The 17,013-nt window shown below is 36.7% G+C and overlaps 1 protein-coding gene across 1 annotated transcript in view; it reads right to left on the bottom strand.

The window, feature by feature from the left end:
* LRPPRC (leucine rich pentatricopeptide repeat containing) overlaps nt 1–17,013 on the bottom strand; it is a 106,509-nt gene that overhangs the window by 67,735 nt on the left and 21,761 nt on the right. The window contains exons 11-14 of the mRNA XM_032351881.1: nt 16,883–16,990; nt 9,985–10,103; nt 8,409–8,502; nt 5,602–5,668 (exon numbers count right to left, since the gene is read on the bottom strand). Of these exons, the coding sequence (XP_032207772.1) occupies nt 5,602–5,668; nt 8,409–8,502; nt 9,985–10,103; nt 16,883–16,990 (388 nt within the window). The remainder of the gene's footprint in view (nt 1–5,601; nt 5,669–8,408; nt 8,503–9,984; nt 10,104–16,882; nt 16,991–17,013) is intronic.

The following is a 17,013-nucleotide window of genomic DNA, read 5'->3' as shown; positions in this document are numbered from 1 at the left end:
GATCTAAAAATGCCCTTTAATGTATTCTTAAAAATAGCCTTATGTTTTAAAAAAGTTTAGAACTGGGATGCCTAGTGGCTCAGTCAGTTAAGCGTCTGCCTTCGGCTCACATCATGATCCCAGGGTCCTGGGATCCAGTCCAAGTTGGGCTCCCCAATCAGCGGGAAGCCTGCTTCTCCCTCTGCCTCTGCCCGCTGCTCCCCATGCTTGTGCCTCTCTGTCAAACAAATAAATAAAAATCTTTTTTCTTTTTAAAGATTTTATTTATTTGACAGATAGAGATCACAAGTAGGCAGAGAGGTAGGCAGAGAGAGAGAGAGAGAGAGAGAGAGGGAAGCAGGCTCCCCGCTGAGCAGAGAGCCCGATGCGGGACTCGATCCCAGGACCCTGATATCATGACCTGAGCTGAAGCTGAAGGCAGCAGCCTAATCCACTGAGCCACCCAGGCACCCTAAATAAAAATCTTTAATAAATAAGTTCAGAAGCAAAAATTCTCTAGTAATCTTCAATAATCTCACCCTAACTAAGCAGTATTGAATTTAAATAGTATTCTACAGATGACTTTGTCTGCATATAATAACAATTTATAAATTGGAAAACTTCAGGAAGGCATATACTTGATTGGTAATTAATGACCATGTCTTGAACTTATGAACTTACAGAAATACTAGCTCACCACTCAAACAGTACTCTTAAAAGACATGAAGAAAAATAGTATTAGTATTTCAAAAATATTGTGGGAGAGCATAAAGAGTTAATCTGGGCCAACAGGTTACAGAACACATGCTGGGAACTACTGACTCACAGACCCTGGACCTGCCACTTAGGAGGAAGTTTACTACGCCAAAATCACATGCCAATATTGAATGCATATCCAAGGTTCCCTTAGAATTAGCTAAAGTGACTGATAATCTCATTCAATGCTCTATAACTTCTTACATTGTGGATGATTATAAACAATTACTTTGGTAAGGAATAACTAAGTGAATCTCTTCTGTGTTAATCCTTACAGGAGCTGCAGTTAATTTGGACTCTAGTGGGAATGCCAATCAGCACTCAGTTTTCTTCTACTCATTCAGCCAATTCTAAAGTTGCTAGAGTACAATGGGACTCTGGAGAAGCACACAATAGGTGAATGCATAGCTGTATTAAATGTCCTACAAGGGGATTTTTTAAAAAAGATTTATTTACTTGAGAGAAAAAGAGAAACAGTGCAAGCACACAAATGCACTGGGTAGGGGCAGAGGGAGAGAAAAGACAGAAACTTAAGCAGGCTGCGCTCAGCGCAGAGCCTGACATGGGGCTTGTTCTCACCACCCTGAGATTCCCCACCCAAAAGTCAGACTATTAATTGATTGTGCCACCCAGGTGCCCCCCCTTGCAAAAGGATTCTAAAATATACATATTATTTGATTCAGCATCAAATAAAAGAACAGAAGGCTACATTTTAACGCTAAGATACTGGATTACAACAACACTGATTATGTTCTTAATTTTTAATAGTTTATGAGGTGGGAGAGAATACATCACCTCTAGTCACAAATGTTTCAAAATTTGCACATATTCCTATGAATAATGTCAAATTACCACAGCCTGAAACTTTTCTGTATCTACAGTAAGAAAAACTCACCAACATAATATAGTTTTAGAACCTACAGATTTAAAATACTTTCCCAGAAGGGACTAGTTGCAACCTGACAGAGCAGAATACCAGAGAGGAGAGACCCTTAAAGAGAGCTCTGGAGACCTACAGCTGTCTTTAGTGCAGTACTTACAATCATGTGGGAGTGAGGGAAGCCTAGGGAACTATCTGAGACCTTTCCAGAGACTGAAGAAGACAAAACCCACACAGGCATGGGAATAGCTCACATTCCCAATGATCTCAAAAATACATCATGAGGTAGGTATGCCTGGTTGGCTCGGTCAGTGGAGCATATGACTCTTGATCTCAGGGTTGTGGGTTCAAGCCCCACACTGGGTGTAGAGAGTTCTTTAAAAAAAAAATCTTTAAAAACAAACAAACAAAAAAAACCATGGGCTAGTGGATATTCAGAAGGACACTACCTCAGTAGTGGGGCTGAATTAATTTAGTGGGAATAATCCTAGACTTAAGGCTGCTCTAAACCTGTGTAACAAAGCAAAAAAGCAAGCACTAAGAAAAGAGTTCCAAGAAACTTCATTCAAGACATCAGAGCAAAGTTCAAAAATATTTAAAGGAATAATAATAAAAAAAAAAAAATCCACCTTCAGCAGAATAAATTCCACATCAGGCATCCAATCAGAAATTACCAAGAGGCAAAAATGTATGATGTACAATGAGGGAAAAAAAAATTAATCAAAGAAACAGTCCCAGAAATGACACAAATGATAGAATTAACAGACAAAGACATCAAAACATCTATCAATAACATTTCCACACAGTCAAGAATGAACAAAAAAGCATAATGAGTATGTTAAGGAGACATGGAAAATGTATTTTTAAAAATCCAAACTGAATTTTCAGAAATGAGAAATATATCTGGGATGTACTTCTGCCTCCAACAAGCCTCTACACTGCAAAAATTAGTCTACTTTACTCAAAATAAAGGCCACGTTCCACTATGTTGTTTACCATATTTCAGTCTGATCCCAAACAGCATCTCCAAACTCCACAATAAATACTTGCTGAATTAAAGGCAATGCCTAAACACACAGGAATTCTGTAAAAAGGCCTCTGTAATTAGTTCAACAGTACCATTCATGTGCCAGGTATTAATCTAAGCACTGAAGATTGTGCAATAAACCAAACAAACATAGAGCTTATGTTCTAATCATCCAAACAGCTGCTACAAAATCTGTTATAAAATAGTAACAAAAGATACGAATGTTTTTATTTAAACGATTTATTTTCCCAAATTACCACAATTTAGGTGGCCTAATTTCCCAGCCCACAATAAATCAAAAACAGCAAATTATTTAAGTGTGTGTAGGTTACTTACGGCAAATATACTGAAAGCTATAACAGTGACAGCAAAACTTCTTACAAGCAATGTGATGACATAAAATTAAAAAGCAAAAACAGAGAATGCAGCAAGCAGATGCATTTACTGGAGGGACAAGCAACTCTGCATACTTTAACCATTAAGGCACTTATGAGCTCAATGAATGACCCAGGTTTGTATCGGAATATACAACTTGTTCTTTTCCCATCACACTGGATCAACTTTACAGTCTAAGTACCTTGTTTAAGAAGTCTAGGAGACAAACCATAAGAGAAAACAAACTGAGGGTTGCTGGAGGGTGGGGGAGGCGAGAGAGGTGCAGGGGTGGAGGGATGGGGTAACTGGGTGATCGACACTGGGGAGAGTATGTGTTGTATTGAGCAGTGGGTATTATATAAGATTGATGACTCAAAGACCTGTACCCCTGAAATAAATAACACATTATATGTTAATTTAAAAAAGGGCTAGGGCGCCCGGGTGGCTCAGTTGGTTGAGCGCCTGCCTTCGGCTCAGGTCGTGATCCCAGGGTCCTAGGATCGAGTCCCACATCAAGCTCCCTGCATGGGGAGGAGCCTGCTTCTTCCTCTCCCACTCCTCCTGCTCATATTCCCTCTCTCACTATATCTCTCTCTGTCAAATAAATAAACAAAATCTTAAAAAAGAAAATAAAGCTAGGACATGTGAAATATGACAACTGCCATTCAAACGGACTAAAAAAGTATAACATAACGTTAATTGAGTTACAGAAGGAAATACACATGACCTGTAAGTTTATATGAAAAACCTTTCAAGACATTTGTCAAGGACAAATGACAATGTTACTATGCTTCACTTCATAATACATTATAGGAGCTTAATTAATTATTTTTATGGGTTCCTTCTTAAAAATCCAGCTCTACTAGCATTTTTATCCAGCTGATTATGTATTCTGCATTTTCAAACTTTAGTTTTAAAGGCACAGTCCTTGGTTTGCTTGTTTGTTAACCTAACACAAAACTATTCCTGAAAAGAGCAGAACTGTACTGGCTAAAGAAAGGGAAGTAACAAGGAATCCCACTAACCTGTTCTACCTCTCCTTTCCTGCCATGGAGTATCTGGAGATGTCTAGAGAAAACCCTTCTCCCACCAACAAACAGGCTAAAAATTACTGAGCTTTTTAGTATCAGAAGTCATTAACATTAATACAAAAAGAATGACAAAATTAGAAACTTGTCTTTTTGTAGCTACCAGTGTGAACAGACAATTCAACAAGGTTACCAATGGCTGCTAAAACCGCTGAATCAAAGGTTCTAAGAAACAGGACAGACCCACTGTCTGTCACAAATATCATCCCATAGACTTCTTACTAATCACAAAGGGAATGCGGTTCCTTTGCAAGAGATATGGTGGCCACCAGCATAACCAAGTGATCACACTTAGCTGATGGCACCACCATTATATCTCCTGCTGCAGTAGGAGATGCCATCACCTATCAAATATTCTTGCTAAAAATATTCAACCTGAATCTGATACTGGAAAAAAACTAGATGAATACAAATCTACAGAGAAAGTAACCTGGACTCTTCAAAAAAGTCAAGGTCATAAAAACCAGAAAAAGGCAGGGGAATTATTCTAGATTAATAAAGAGACAGCCACCACATGCAATGCGTGTATTTACTGAATCCTCAATCAGAAAGTAAAACAGCCATAAAAGAGGTTTTTAGAAAACAATCTAAACGTTAACTATGTATATTAGATGATATTAAATATTATTATTTTAGGAGTGACACTGGTATTATGATTATACAGATGATGACCTTATTCTTATGAGAGAGAAGCTGAAAGATCCAGTACCCTGCTGTCGACAGCTCCAAGTGGTTCAGTAAGAAAGAAAAAAGTCTATATACATATGTGCTTGTGTGTATATATTAGAAAAAGTGTTTAGAGAAAGCAAATATGGCAAAATATAAAAAATGGTGAACCTACTTAAAGGGTATGTAGGGTTTTTCTTTAATATTCTTTCAACTCAAAATGTCTGAATATTTTCAAAACAACAAAATTGAGGGGTGCCTGGCTTAGTCTGTTAAGCATCTGCCTGCAGCTCAGGTCATGATCCCAGGGTCCTGGGATGGAGCCCTTCATCAGGCTCCCTGCTCAGTGGAGAGCCTGCCTCCCCCTCTGCCCCCTCCCCATCTCTGTTCATGCGCACACATGCACATGCTTGCTCTCTCTCACTCTTCCTCTATTGCAAATAAATAAATAATCTTTTTAAAAAAATAACAAAATTGAGAGGGGAAAAGGTCACTAACACCCCTGAGCACAAAGAGGAAGACAGCAGTATTACACTGACTGAAGTTACCTTGAAATTAAATACTCAAAACAATCAAACACACATACAACTTTGTAACTCCAACCCACCATTTTCAAACCACAGATTTTGCCAAATTTGTGGGTATTTTTTGGAAAGATGATATAAAAGACTGCCTACATTCAAGTCAACTAGTTGGTAGGAAGAATAACACAGATATCATTATTTTAGGCAGCTGGTATATTGGAAAATAAGAATATCTAAATCTTTCCTTATAGAGGTCACAAAAACAGGAGAAATCAGGTAAATAATATAATAAGGTAATCATCTTACCTCCTAAAGCCTAGACTTAGACTGCCTCTCAAAGAAGAGAATGACAAAGGCTGTGTATTTGATTCCACTGCAAAAGAAAGTGATCATAATTAAAACCCAGACCAAAACCCCCCAAATTATTACTTCTTTGGAAACACGTAACCTTTTAATTTTCATTTTGGAAATTTTACTTTTAAAATGGAAATGTTCTTATACAAAATTAATTAGATAATAGTTATATATATATCTGCAATATAAGCTACTCTTTAAAAACATTTTTACTTCATTTTCATGAATATATACAACTACTGAATTTATAAATATTCTTTGGTATAAAGGGTAATATCTAATCATCTACCGGCACATTGAGAGTCGGTCTGGTACACATACCAAACTGTATGTTATTAGACAACATGGCACTATGAAGGAAGAGACTAACTACCCTACAGGACTTCGGTCCTTTAAAGGAGAAAAGTTCTTTTCCCAAAGCAGCAGTGGGTCTTACTGAACCATTCATACTTTGTCATTCCACCGTCCACTATGATCAATGACTTCATTCATGTAGGAGTGACAACCCAGAGTCATAATAAGTCTTTACCTCTGTTGTGTAACTGATTTAGTCACCTTTCACTTTTCTAAGTATCTGTTTGCTGTACTATTCATTTTGTCATTTAACAATCTCTATATTGTATGTTTCAAAGCTGACACTGTAAGCCTGATTTGCCTTACCACATAGGCCTGATTCATGTAACCCTTACCATAACTAGCAAGAGCAAAAATCAAAGTAGGCATCTCCTGATTTTATTTTTCCCTGTCATTGTATTAAAATGGTGCCATGTTAAAGTAACCGATTTAATCTCTTCACATGTCATATGACTATTAAACGATCCAAGATGGATAGAATTACAGAGGAGGTCATAGTACACATAAAATTCTGAAAACAGATTATAGTTTAGAAAAGATTAAAATACCTGGGTAACTTAAAACAATAACAACAACAACAAAAAAAAACAGCTCAAGGAAAACATCACAGAGGATTTTAAGAGTATTTGTTCATCTCTCCTAAATATGAATAAAAATTTAACTCACACACATAAGGAAAACTGTTTTAGATCAAGTGTTATATCCCTGAACAGAGAGGACAAGTTTCTCAGCAGTTTTATGCAGCACTTGAAAATCTAAAAATCATTTTTTTAATGTTCAGCATTCACTCACTCAAGGAACTTTAAAGTAGACATGACTACGTGTCTTTCAGCAACCTCTACTCTGCTTAATCAAATTAATTTTCCAAGCCTACAAACCCAAGTGGGAAAATGTTTCCTACTACCGCACAAACTGGATCAAGATAAGCCAGTACTCTTTTCTACCACCTGAAATTCCTTGTGAGGTAGTAACCAAAAGTGCCTACCTAGGAGCTGCCTCACAGTGAATACCAACAATTACAGAACTGTTCTTCAAAGACCTGTAACTCAAAGCAGGAGGGGACAGCACTGACATGAGTAGTCTGAAGTACTCTTTAGAGTTCCTGGAATTTTTCTTTCTCAAATTTAAAACATTATAATCTCTTAAAAAGTTATTTTTATACTATTCAAATTAGGATTTTACAGAATACTGTCAAATTTTTAATCATTAAAAAGGTGACCAGAAACATCTCAGCAAGATGAAGGCTGCTGACAAAAAGCATCTAGTTTCCTTAGCAACAAACAAGGCTGAAAAATCAAGGCTGACAACGAAGTGCAAAGGATGGTATGATAAAGGGAAAAGGCAGCTCTTGTGTATGCACCTTGTGCACCCGGATTCCTCTGCTAATGCCTCTGTTTTCATCCTGTCAGTAAGGCAAATCTATATATTATTCTGAGTGGAAGGCAAAATCAATATCCTCAGACAGCAGCTGGCATTAAAACCCAACCTTTAACTCAAATAACTGTAACCTCTAACAGTCACCATTTTTCAGACTGAACACTTCGCCCTTCCCTTACAATATTAAGATGAACCATTTTAAATACCAATAATAGGGTTTTTACAATGCTTCCACCTATACAATTTGAGTACACATTAATCTGAGCTTAACTTCTAACATTTCAGGAGTTTGGAAACTAGTGTTTGTGTGTTTTGTTTTTAAATGACATCTTTTTCACAAGATTAGAAAAATAGTCAAGTAATGTTATAGATGTATTCAAAAATGAAGACTTTAAGAAATGTCTTATTTAGTAAACTGTAGTAGGGGTGGAACAATAAGGTTAAAATTAGAAGACCTTGGTTCTCACTCAATCACTAACCTTGACCAAATCCTTTAACCTCTCTCTGCCCGTCTTCATCAGTGTAGCTAATTTTATTGACACGTGATGAGGACTATAAAGCACCACAGCATTTGTAAGTGTTTAGTAAATATCTGCTATGTTTTGGTTAATGAGGACTAGGATATGGGCTTCATGTAACAGTGGCTATAATAGGAATTAGTTTAGAAAACACTTTCAGAAACAATAGCTCAAATGTTTTCTTTTTTCCACAAGGACTCCCACAAGGTAGATAAGTAACTATCCCCATTTCATGAAACTGAAACAAAACGACCCGTTCCAGGTCCCATAATCAGCGGCTAAACTGACTTTTGGTTAGGTCTTTTTAACTTTAAAATTATTTCCAAATTATCCACAAGTTCAACTCATCAACAGTCTTATCAGTCTAACTTAAGCAAAATATATAAAAACCACATAAAGTTACCTTGACCTTCCCTGAGGTAGGTGTCGAGAGCATGAACTACCCTGTATGCCCTTAGGAGTAACTGAAATCAATACCTGTCAGGTTTACTGCTAATGTTTCATACTTACAAAATGATAAAATAAAGGCTAAGTTCCCATTAATTGCTTCACTTCTCAATTCAGCTTGTGAAAATACATTACTTTCATGTAGACATCCATTTTCCTAAGGATAAAGCACATTTCAGTGATAATACACCTCAGCTACAAAAATCCTGATATGCCAAATTACGCGCTTTCCCATTTCTTTATATCACCACATTCTTTGATAATCTGTCCTTTTTAAAAAAACCTAATTTTCTAGAACAATATGTAAACTGAATAACAGAACTTTAGCAAAAACTGTAAGATGGAGTTCCAACATTCCAAGTTAAATGCTTATCTTCAAATTCAGATAATATGCTACCCTTAGAATGCCTTCCCTCTAGGAAGTTAACTATTGAAGGCCCTAGAACAAATCTCTCATTCACAACAAACAGTGCACTGATCTAAAGTGATACTTTGGGACATACAGTGAGGTAAAGATCAATTTTAATTTTATTTAACTCCAAATGGTTAATCACATGTCCCAACATCATCACTTCTTTAGTAACTTAAGTTTCTGAGCCAAAATTCAGTTCTAACACATTTACTGAAGCTGTATAATAGCACAATATTTAAAACCACCCAATCAATAGTAAGCAATAACTAAAAATAAATTATGGTATATCCATACAATAAAACAGCATGCAACCATAAAAAATAATTGGTGGAATTACATACTGTAATAGAAAGTGCCGAGTGAAAAAAAGCAGGTTTTGGGGAAAGAAGAATATGTGGGAAAATTACTCTTTTAAATATAATTTTTAACAGTAAAATATGTATAGCACAGGCTCAAAATACGCTAAGTACTTAGGGAAGAGAAGTAAAAGACACTCAAGACATATACTCTGCCTTTAAGAGGATTGTAATTATGTAATTATTTCAATGAAAGAAAAGAACACTCCAAAAATATTAGAAAAATCTAGGCATTATGTGAATAACCACCTAGGAAACAGATCTTTTGAACAAAGCAGTTTTTATTAAAAGTGTTTGGTGCTCTGCCACATTGCTCCTAATTGTACAGCATTTTGTTTTCCAAGTGGAAAGTACAACCCTTGCTGATCCAATACATGCTCCAAGTCAGTTTCTTCCTGTGACCCTTCATAAATGCCTTGCCTATTCTGATGGGAACAGGAAATGCTGGGTAGGAAAATAATGCCTTGGAGTCAAACAAAAGAGTGTTTTAAAAAAAAATGAGTAGTACATATACTAAGAGTATATTATGAAAATTCATATACAAGTGAAAAGTAAAGACCAAAGAATGAAAACTGCAGTTACACTGTAGAGTGGGATTAAGGAACATCTATTGTTTTATTTACATTTTCCCCCGTTTATTGGCCTATCGTCTTTCAACACACAAGAAATGCTGCTTTACCTTTTAAAGTTTTTTAAGTTTAACCACTATAGACTTCACACTAACCAGTATTTTTACAAAGCTTTAGAAAATTCTATATAGACAATGACCATTTTTTAGTAAGCTTAACGACTTTTTTTTTGGTTACCACTAATGAAAGAGGAAATCACTCTCTTAAATTATGAAATTAAAACCACACCTGCTTATACTTACCTGCAGAACAGCACGAGCTGACCTCACACTATCAAAGGATGGAAACACATAATTTATATATGTCTCTTGATCAGGACTTACTCCCATTTCATGCATTGCTTTGAGAACTTCAATTACGCCTATAAGATTAAATTTAGAAGCACACAGATGAAGCACTTGGAATTAACAAAAGATCAGAAAGTTCAGTTCATTTACTTTCTGAATCACAACATACGAAAAACTACTCATTTTGTTTGTCTAAAAAAGAAAGCAAAAAAGCAACAGAAGTGGGAAATACGATAAATGAAATTAATTCCTCCTTTCTTCATCTATTAAGTAACAATTGCTAAGGAAATATTCTAGAAATGACAGCCATAAGAAAGTCTAAAATAATTAAGCAAAATGCCTCATGCTCTGAGCAGTGATGGATTTTCTGACATAAGAAAACTGGACCCAATAAATGCTGCAGAGGGCAGGATGAGCGGGGACTCAAATAAATAAAATCTTAAAAACAAAAAAAACCCAAAGCTTCCCCCTGGAAGTCCCTGTTTTTACCCTATCATAGCCCCCACAGAAAAACTGTATTTCTGGGGCGCCTGGGTGGCTCAGTGGGTTAAGCCGCTGCCTTCGGCTCAGGTCATGATCTCAGGGTCCTGGGATCGAGTCCCGCATCGGGCTCTCTGCTCAGCAGGGAGCCTGCTTCCTTCTCTCTCTCTCTCTGCCTGCCTCTCAGTGTACTTGTAATTTCTCTCTGTCAAATAAATAAATAAAATCTTTAAAAAAAAAAAAAAAAAAAAAAAAAAAATGTATTTCTATAAACTTGTTACATAATGAGCTCTAGTACAAATACTTGATTGTAAAATTCCCGCTGCACACAGAAATACAGAGGCAAGGGTGACTACGTTATGAATATCTGAACATTTTTTAAGATAAAATTCAGATTATTATTCAGGGTAAACAGTTTATTATATTTAAAATCACCTAATGGGTCTTCAAAACCTTAGATGTTTAAATATATTTCTTAAGATATTAATACAGGAAAAAAAAACCCTCAAAAGACAAAGCACATGTTTAGTGATAAATTTAGGAGAATATGCATATTAAGTTAGTCCAACAAGCCTAAGAATACTTGAAAGCAAAATCTAGTAAAAGTATTCTTCTAACAATTCACTAAAAATTACTAGTAATAACACAGGTAACTATTGTAAAAAATGGCAAATCAGACTGCACTCTTCTTCATATGCAAAGATTACTAAGTACTTGAGAGGAGGGCATATAGGTAGTTGTTTTTCAATGACCTGTAATAGACTTGTGTTTAATCTAATATCCTCGATGTCCTTCCTCACCAATAATGATTGCTTTCATGACCACAGTATAAAGTAAGTAGCTATGTTTCTGGTAAGACTCTCCAGTGAAATACCCAAAACATAAATAAATAAATAAAATTTTAAAAATTTAAAAAAAAAAAAAAAAGCTAAAAGTTTAATGAGACCTAGCTTTCAACCCTGTTCTAGCACTTAATGGCAATGCAAAATGTGAACAAGTAATGTCACCTTTCTGAGCCGCAATTTCTTAGCTTACACATCTGAAACAGCAATATGGCAGAAATGTGCCGTCTAGATACTTTATCAAACAACACTTGGCTTGGGGCGCCTGTGTGGCTCAGTCATTATGGCTCAGTCATTAAGCGTCCGCCTTTGACTCAGGTCATGATCCCGGGGTGCCAGGATGGAGCCCAGCATCACGTTCTCTGCTTGGAGGGAACCCGGCTTCTCCCTCTCCCACTGCCCTTGTGTTCCCTCTCTTGCTCTCTCTGTCAAATAAATAAATAAAATCTTAAACACACACACACACACACACACACACACTACTTGGCTTAATCCTTCCTAACTGCCACTAGTGTTAGATTAAGCAAATCAACCTGTGTCAAGTCAGTCAATGAATGGAACAATTTTCTGACCTATAAGGGTCTAGGCCTAGTGAAGGGACAGAAACAAAGTACCAACAATTATAAATATTACCCACAGGCAGAAATTCTTGTGGCCTAGGCCTAGAGGAAGGCTGAGGACAAGAGGAAAAACAGAACACACTGAACAAAAAGAATAGTAGTACCACCTTAGTTTTGATCAGTATCAACAGCTGACTCTTGAACACACAGGGGTTAGGAGTGCCAGCTCCAGTGCAATAGAAAAACTGCATGTAAATTCTGACCCCCTAAAAACTCACCTACTAATAGCCTACTGCTAACCAGAAGCCAGACCAATAACACAGTCGATTAACACTTATTTTGTACGTTCTATGTATTATATATTGTATTCTTAAAGTAAACTAGATTAAAAAAATGTTATTAAGAAAACTGTAGGAGCGCCTGGGTGGCTCCGTGGGTTAAAGCCTCTGCCTTTGGCTCAGGTCATGATCCCAGAATCCTGGGATCGACCCCGCATTGGGCTCTCTGCTCAGCAGGGAGCCTGCTTCCTCCTCTCTCTCTGCCTGCCTCTCTGCCTACTTGTGATCTCTGTCAAATAAATAAATAAAATCTTAAAAAAAAAAAAAAAAAAGAAAGAAAACTGAAAGTACTGTATTCATCCCAAAACAAACAAAAAAATTCCGTGTATAAGAGGAGCTGGGCAGTTCAAACCTGTGTTGTATAGGGGTCAACTGTATTAACAAGGCTTTCAAGTCAGTCTACCGGGGTGATATACTTCTCTATGTAATAAAGCAAGCCAGGAAGGTCTTAGGAGTCCAACAATCTTTATTTTAACAGAAGTGTTAAAGTGAGTGCTCCAAGACCAAAGGCATACCTTAAATAAGAAACCAAGTCTCATAGCTGCTGGCAGGTGCTTGTAACATCACAAAATATGCAAAAACCTCTGCTTTTTCCTGGAATAAGAACCTGGGATCAAGTCCTTAATATGCCACCAAAAACTGGTTTTTAGAAGCTTCTTGTCCATAATATATGATGACAGTAAACCTCTCTACTTAGCTCTCGGGGTCATCATTTAAAGGAAAAAAATGTGTGAAACCCTAAAAATACTAAATAAATGTTAATAATAACAATAATGACTTAATATCTTAGCTGTCTTAAAGTACCCTAGTAATTTTTTATATTTCCTTAGATGATACAGAGAATAAATGTAGCATAGTAAGGTAAATATATATTTGATTTTCTAATGTTTGATAATAGGCCAACAAATTGATTGTAAATAAAAGAGTCCTATTTCTGTACAAAACACTTCACCCCAATATTTATGCTTCAAATACATTTTTTTTTTAAAGATTTTATTTATTTATTTGACAGAGAGAGATCACAAGTAGACAGAGAGGCAGGCAGAGAGAGAGAGGAGGAAGCAGGCTCCCTGCTGAGCAAAGAGCCCGATGTGGGACTCGATCCCAGGACCCCGAGATCATGACCTGAGCCGAAGGCAGCGGCTTAACCCACTGAGCCACCCAGGCGCCCCCAAATACATTTTATTCTCTTAATTCATCATTTTTCCAATGATGTGTATTAAAGGGAGGAGTGCATTCCGCTCATTTAGATGACCTGTACTGCCAGCATTTTTAACTTGTGTCTTTTTCTAACTGAAGCTAAAGCTGGCTTAGGAAAACCTTGGGTCCACACCTTCTAATCCAGTTCAGTCACTCCCTCAGGCATTCTGAGGGAGCATAAAAGATATTTACTTCAAGAATTGGCTGAGTCATAGGCAGACAGAAACGTTTATCAACAAGGAGAAAAAACGTGATTGATCTCACATACTTACCTCCTCCTAAAAAATATAATTTGTGTTTCTTTTTAAAGGAAAAAGACTAAAATAATCATATATTAACTTAAATATAAACATGGATCCCAAATTTCTGTGTATGTAGAAAACATAAACTAAGACTAAGCCATCTAACAGAAGTATTTCAAAGGCAGTCATGACAAAAGTTTATCAATCTAGAGGAAAGTCTCCATTCAAAAAGTTTTATAAGAACTGAAAAAATTGGGGCACCTGGGTGGCTCAGTGGGTTAAAGCCTCTGCCTTCGGCTCAGGTCATGATCTCAGGGTCCTGGGATTGAGCCCCACAGCAGGCTCTCTGCTCAACGGGGAGTCTGCGTCCCCCCCACCACCGCCTTGTCTCTCTGCCTACTTGTGATCTCTCTGTGTCAAATAAATAAATAAAATCTTTAAAAAAAAAAAAAGAGAGAGAGAGAACTGAAAAATTTTGAACTTTTAGGAAAGATAAATGGTTTACCTCAACAATTTTCACCAACTGTAACTGTTTACTCCACATGACTTTACACTTGCTCTTAGCCAAAAGGCTGAGAAGCGATACTCCACATGACTTCAGGCTCTACCCGGGGCATGCACTCTATTAGAGGCAATTCCTTATTTTGGAGAAGTAGTCTCTATTCAACCCCTTTACTCAACTGGCATTTAAGCTTTCATATTGGTCCTTCCTTCTATATTTTACCCCTTCCAAATATACCCAGAGATGTAAATCCTCAATCATTCTGGGTTATTTCCTCTCATTTGGGCCAATCTGCTAAAATTGTAAGTGGTGACTTTCCCATTTGTGCCCCAGAGAAAAATACTAGTAAGCCATGGGGAAGTCGCTCGGAGAATCGTTCTTAGGGCTTGGTGATGGCTGAACTGTTCGAGAACTCAGTATGCTATCATCACAATGTTGCTGAAAACTCTTGGTTCAGTTTGATCTGACCTCTAAATACCTGTCTCTGATTTCCTGAAGGGTTTTATTTAGTCCTTACAAGAAACTCCTCTACAAGCTCCATCACAGCAGCCATTAATTTTCTTCTGTTCTTTCTACCAGTTTACATAGGACTTTTCCCTGATGAAGAAAAAAGCTCATTGCACTAATAAAAACGTGCCCTTCTTACCTTACCCTAAAGAAACCTTATAGAATATGTAGAACCATTTTATTATTACATGAAGGAAAATTGCAGAATACACACTTAACTATATTTCTGGGCCTCCGGCAAAGGAGAAACTCGTTTTCAAAAACTACAACAAAACTGGCACTGTCTTGTACCTTTCTCAGTTTTTATGTTTTTCCAGATAAAACCTTCCCTGATTAAAAAACTTGACAGGACTTTTTAAAATGTCCTTAATGCAAAAACCGGCATCTAACTTACACTAGTTAAGACTTTTTATAAAATAAATATAGCGTAACACTTAAAAATGTTTAATGTAGAGGTGTTCCGGTATTTTAAAAAAGTGTCTAAGAGAACAGAAATCCTCAGTTCTAATCCCAGCACAACTGAGAGCTAAGTGTGGAACCTAAGGTTGGTCATCAAATCTCTCTGGCCCCTCTCAGTTGTTTCATTAATATGAAGTGAGCTTTCAACAAGGCACTCTTGAAATCTAAATGATAAGATTCCATGAAAGGATGGATTGAAAATAAAGCCCACTTGTCTATTAGTTCCAGCTACAACTATCGGAAGAAATTACCTGAATTCTTTCATGTTTACTAAGTTGCTAAAAAATGTGGTAACCAGCTGAAGTCTAGATATAGTTGTAAGGTTGAAGAACGCAAATTTTCCTGATGAACAGACAAATATTTCAACAGGGGGTGTTTTCGAAAGTATTTTCTTATCTGTGTAAAAATGGACAATATCAATATGCCCAGAGATTTCCATGGAATGATGTAAACTTTCTCTGGTTCAAAAATACTAGGTTAAAGGTTACTTCTTGGAGCTTTCAGAACTGGAAGATAAGCAAAGAGTTAATCGACTAGCATATTGTTTTGACAAAGATTTTTCTAAAAAGGATTTTGAGACTTTTATAGCCAGAAACAATTAGGGAATACTTGTTTCACTATTTCCTTTAGACCAGGAGACGACTATATATTTAAAATAAAATTGCAATATGAAAGTCTGCTAAAAGCACTTTTTTTGTTGTTTGTGCATTTTGTTTGTCACCCAATGTCATACTAACAACTCTGCATCTCATTCTAAAGCACATTATATTGCGAGATAAAATGAAAAAGACCATTTTTTGTTTCCCCAAGGGGGAAGTACTTCTGTTAAAAGCATCTTTTTATGAGACTACTCTTTCTGAATTACCAATAATGCAAACCAAAGAATTAGATACTGTACTCTAAAATTTAATATTTGTTCAATTCTTATTCATATCCTATAGGCATCCCATGTGTACAAGGGGAAAGTATGCTAAATGCTTAAACGTACTTAAGAACCTGAAAGATTGAACATTTCTGTCCTTCAATCAGCAGGCTGTCAGGTCATGAGCACTCATTTCACAAGAAAAAAGTTTTGCTGTCTTTCCTATTATTGTAAGTTGGCTCAGTTAAGGAGACTGGTCCACAAAGAAAATGGCTTGATTATGCATAACTTTATCTTGAATAAGGCTAGACAAACTAATTTCAAACGGTATATGCAAAATCAAGACTAAAGAGTTTTTCGAAAAATTTAAAAATAACGAACTTCTTAAAACTACACCCACAAGTTTGAATATCAAGATCAGAGATAAGTTAGTAGTGAAATTAGGATGAAAGAAATCCACTATGTTTTTAAAAATGCTTATGTGAGGGGCGCCTGAGTGGCTCAGTGGGTTAAGCCTCTGCCTTCAGCTCAGGTCATGATCTCGGGGGCCTGGGATCGAGCCCTGCATTGGGCTCTCTGCTCGGTGGGGAGCCTGCGTCCCCCTCTCTCCCCGCCTGCCTCTTTGCCTCCTTGTGATCTCTCTCTCTCTCTGTTAAATAAATAAATAAAATATTCCAAAAAAAAAAAAAAAAAAAAAAAAGGCTTATGTGATTCCTGACTGTGATTTAAATCAATTCTATTTTCTCAGAAGATCTACTACTCAGAAATAAGTCTGCCTTCCCAAAGACTTCAATTAGATGTGTGTAGAAACCTATTCTGGACCTCTGAACCATTACAAATCTGTGAAAGGCAAAACCTAACCTTGAACATCTTTTTCCTTCTGACGTCCCACTAGCAATGGCCAGAAATAATGAGTTCTGACAGGAAAACCTTCTTCCTTCAGAGTCTTCATCAGAGCTTTTGCCAAATCTGCAAGAGATACCATAAAATAT

This window comes from Mustela erminea, chromosome 7 (assembly GCF_009829155.1).
Source record: "Mustela erminea isolate mMusErm1 chromosome 7, mMusErm1.Pri, whole genome shotgun sequence".
In the NCBI taxonomy this organism is placed as follows: Eukaryota; Metazoa; Chordata; class Mammalia; order Carnivora; family Mustelidae; genus Mustela; species Mustela erminea.
Note: the sequence above shows the minus strand (reverse complement) of the source record. Positions and strands in the feature narration are given on the sequence as shown.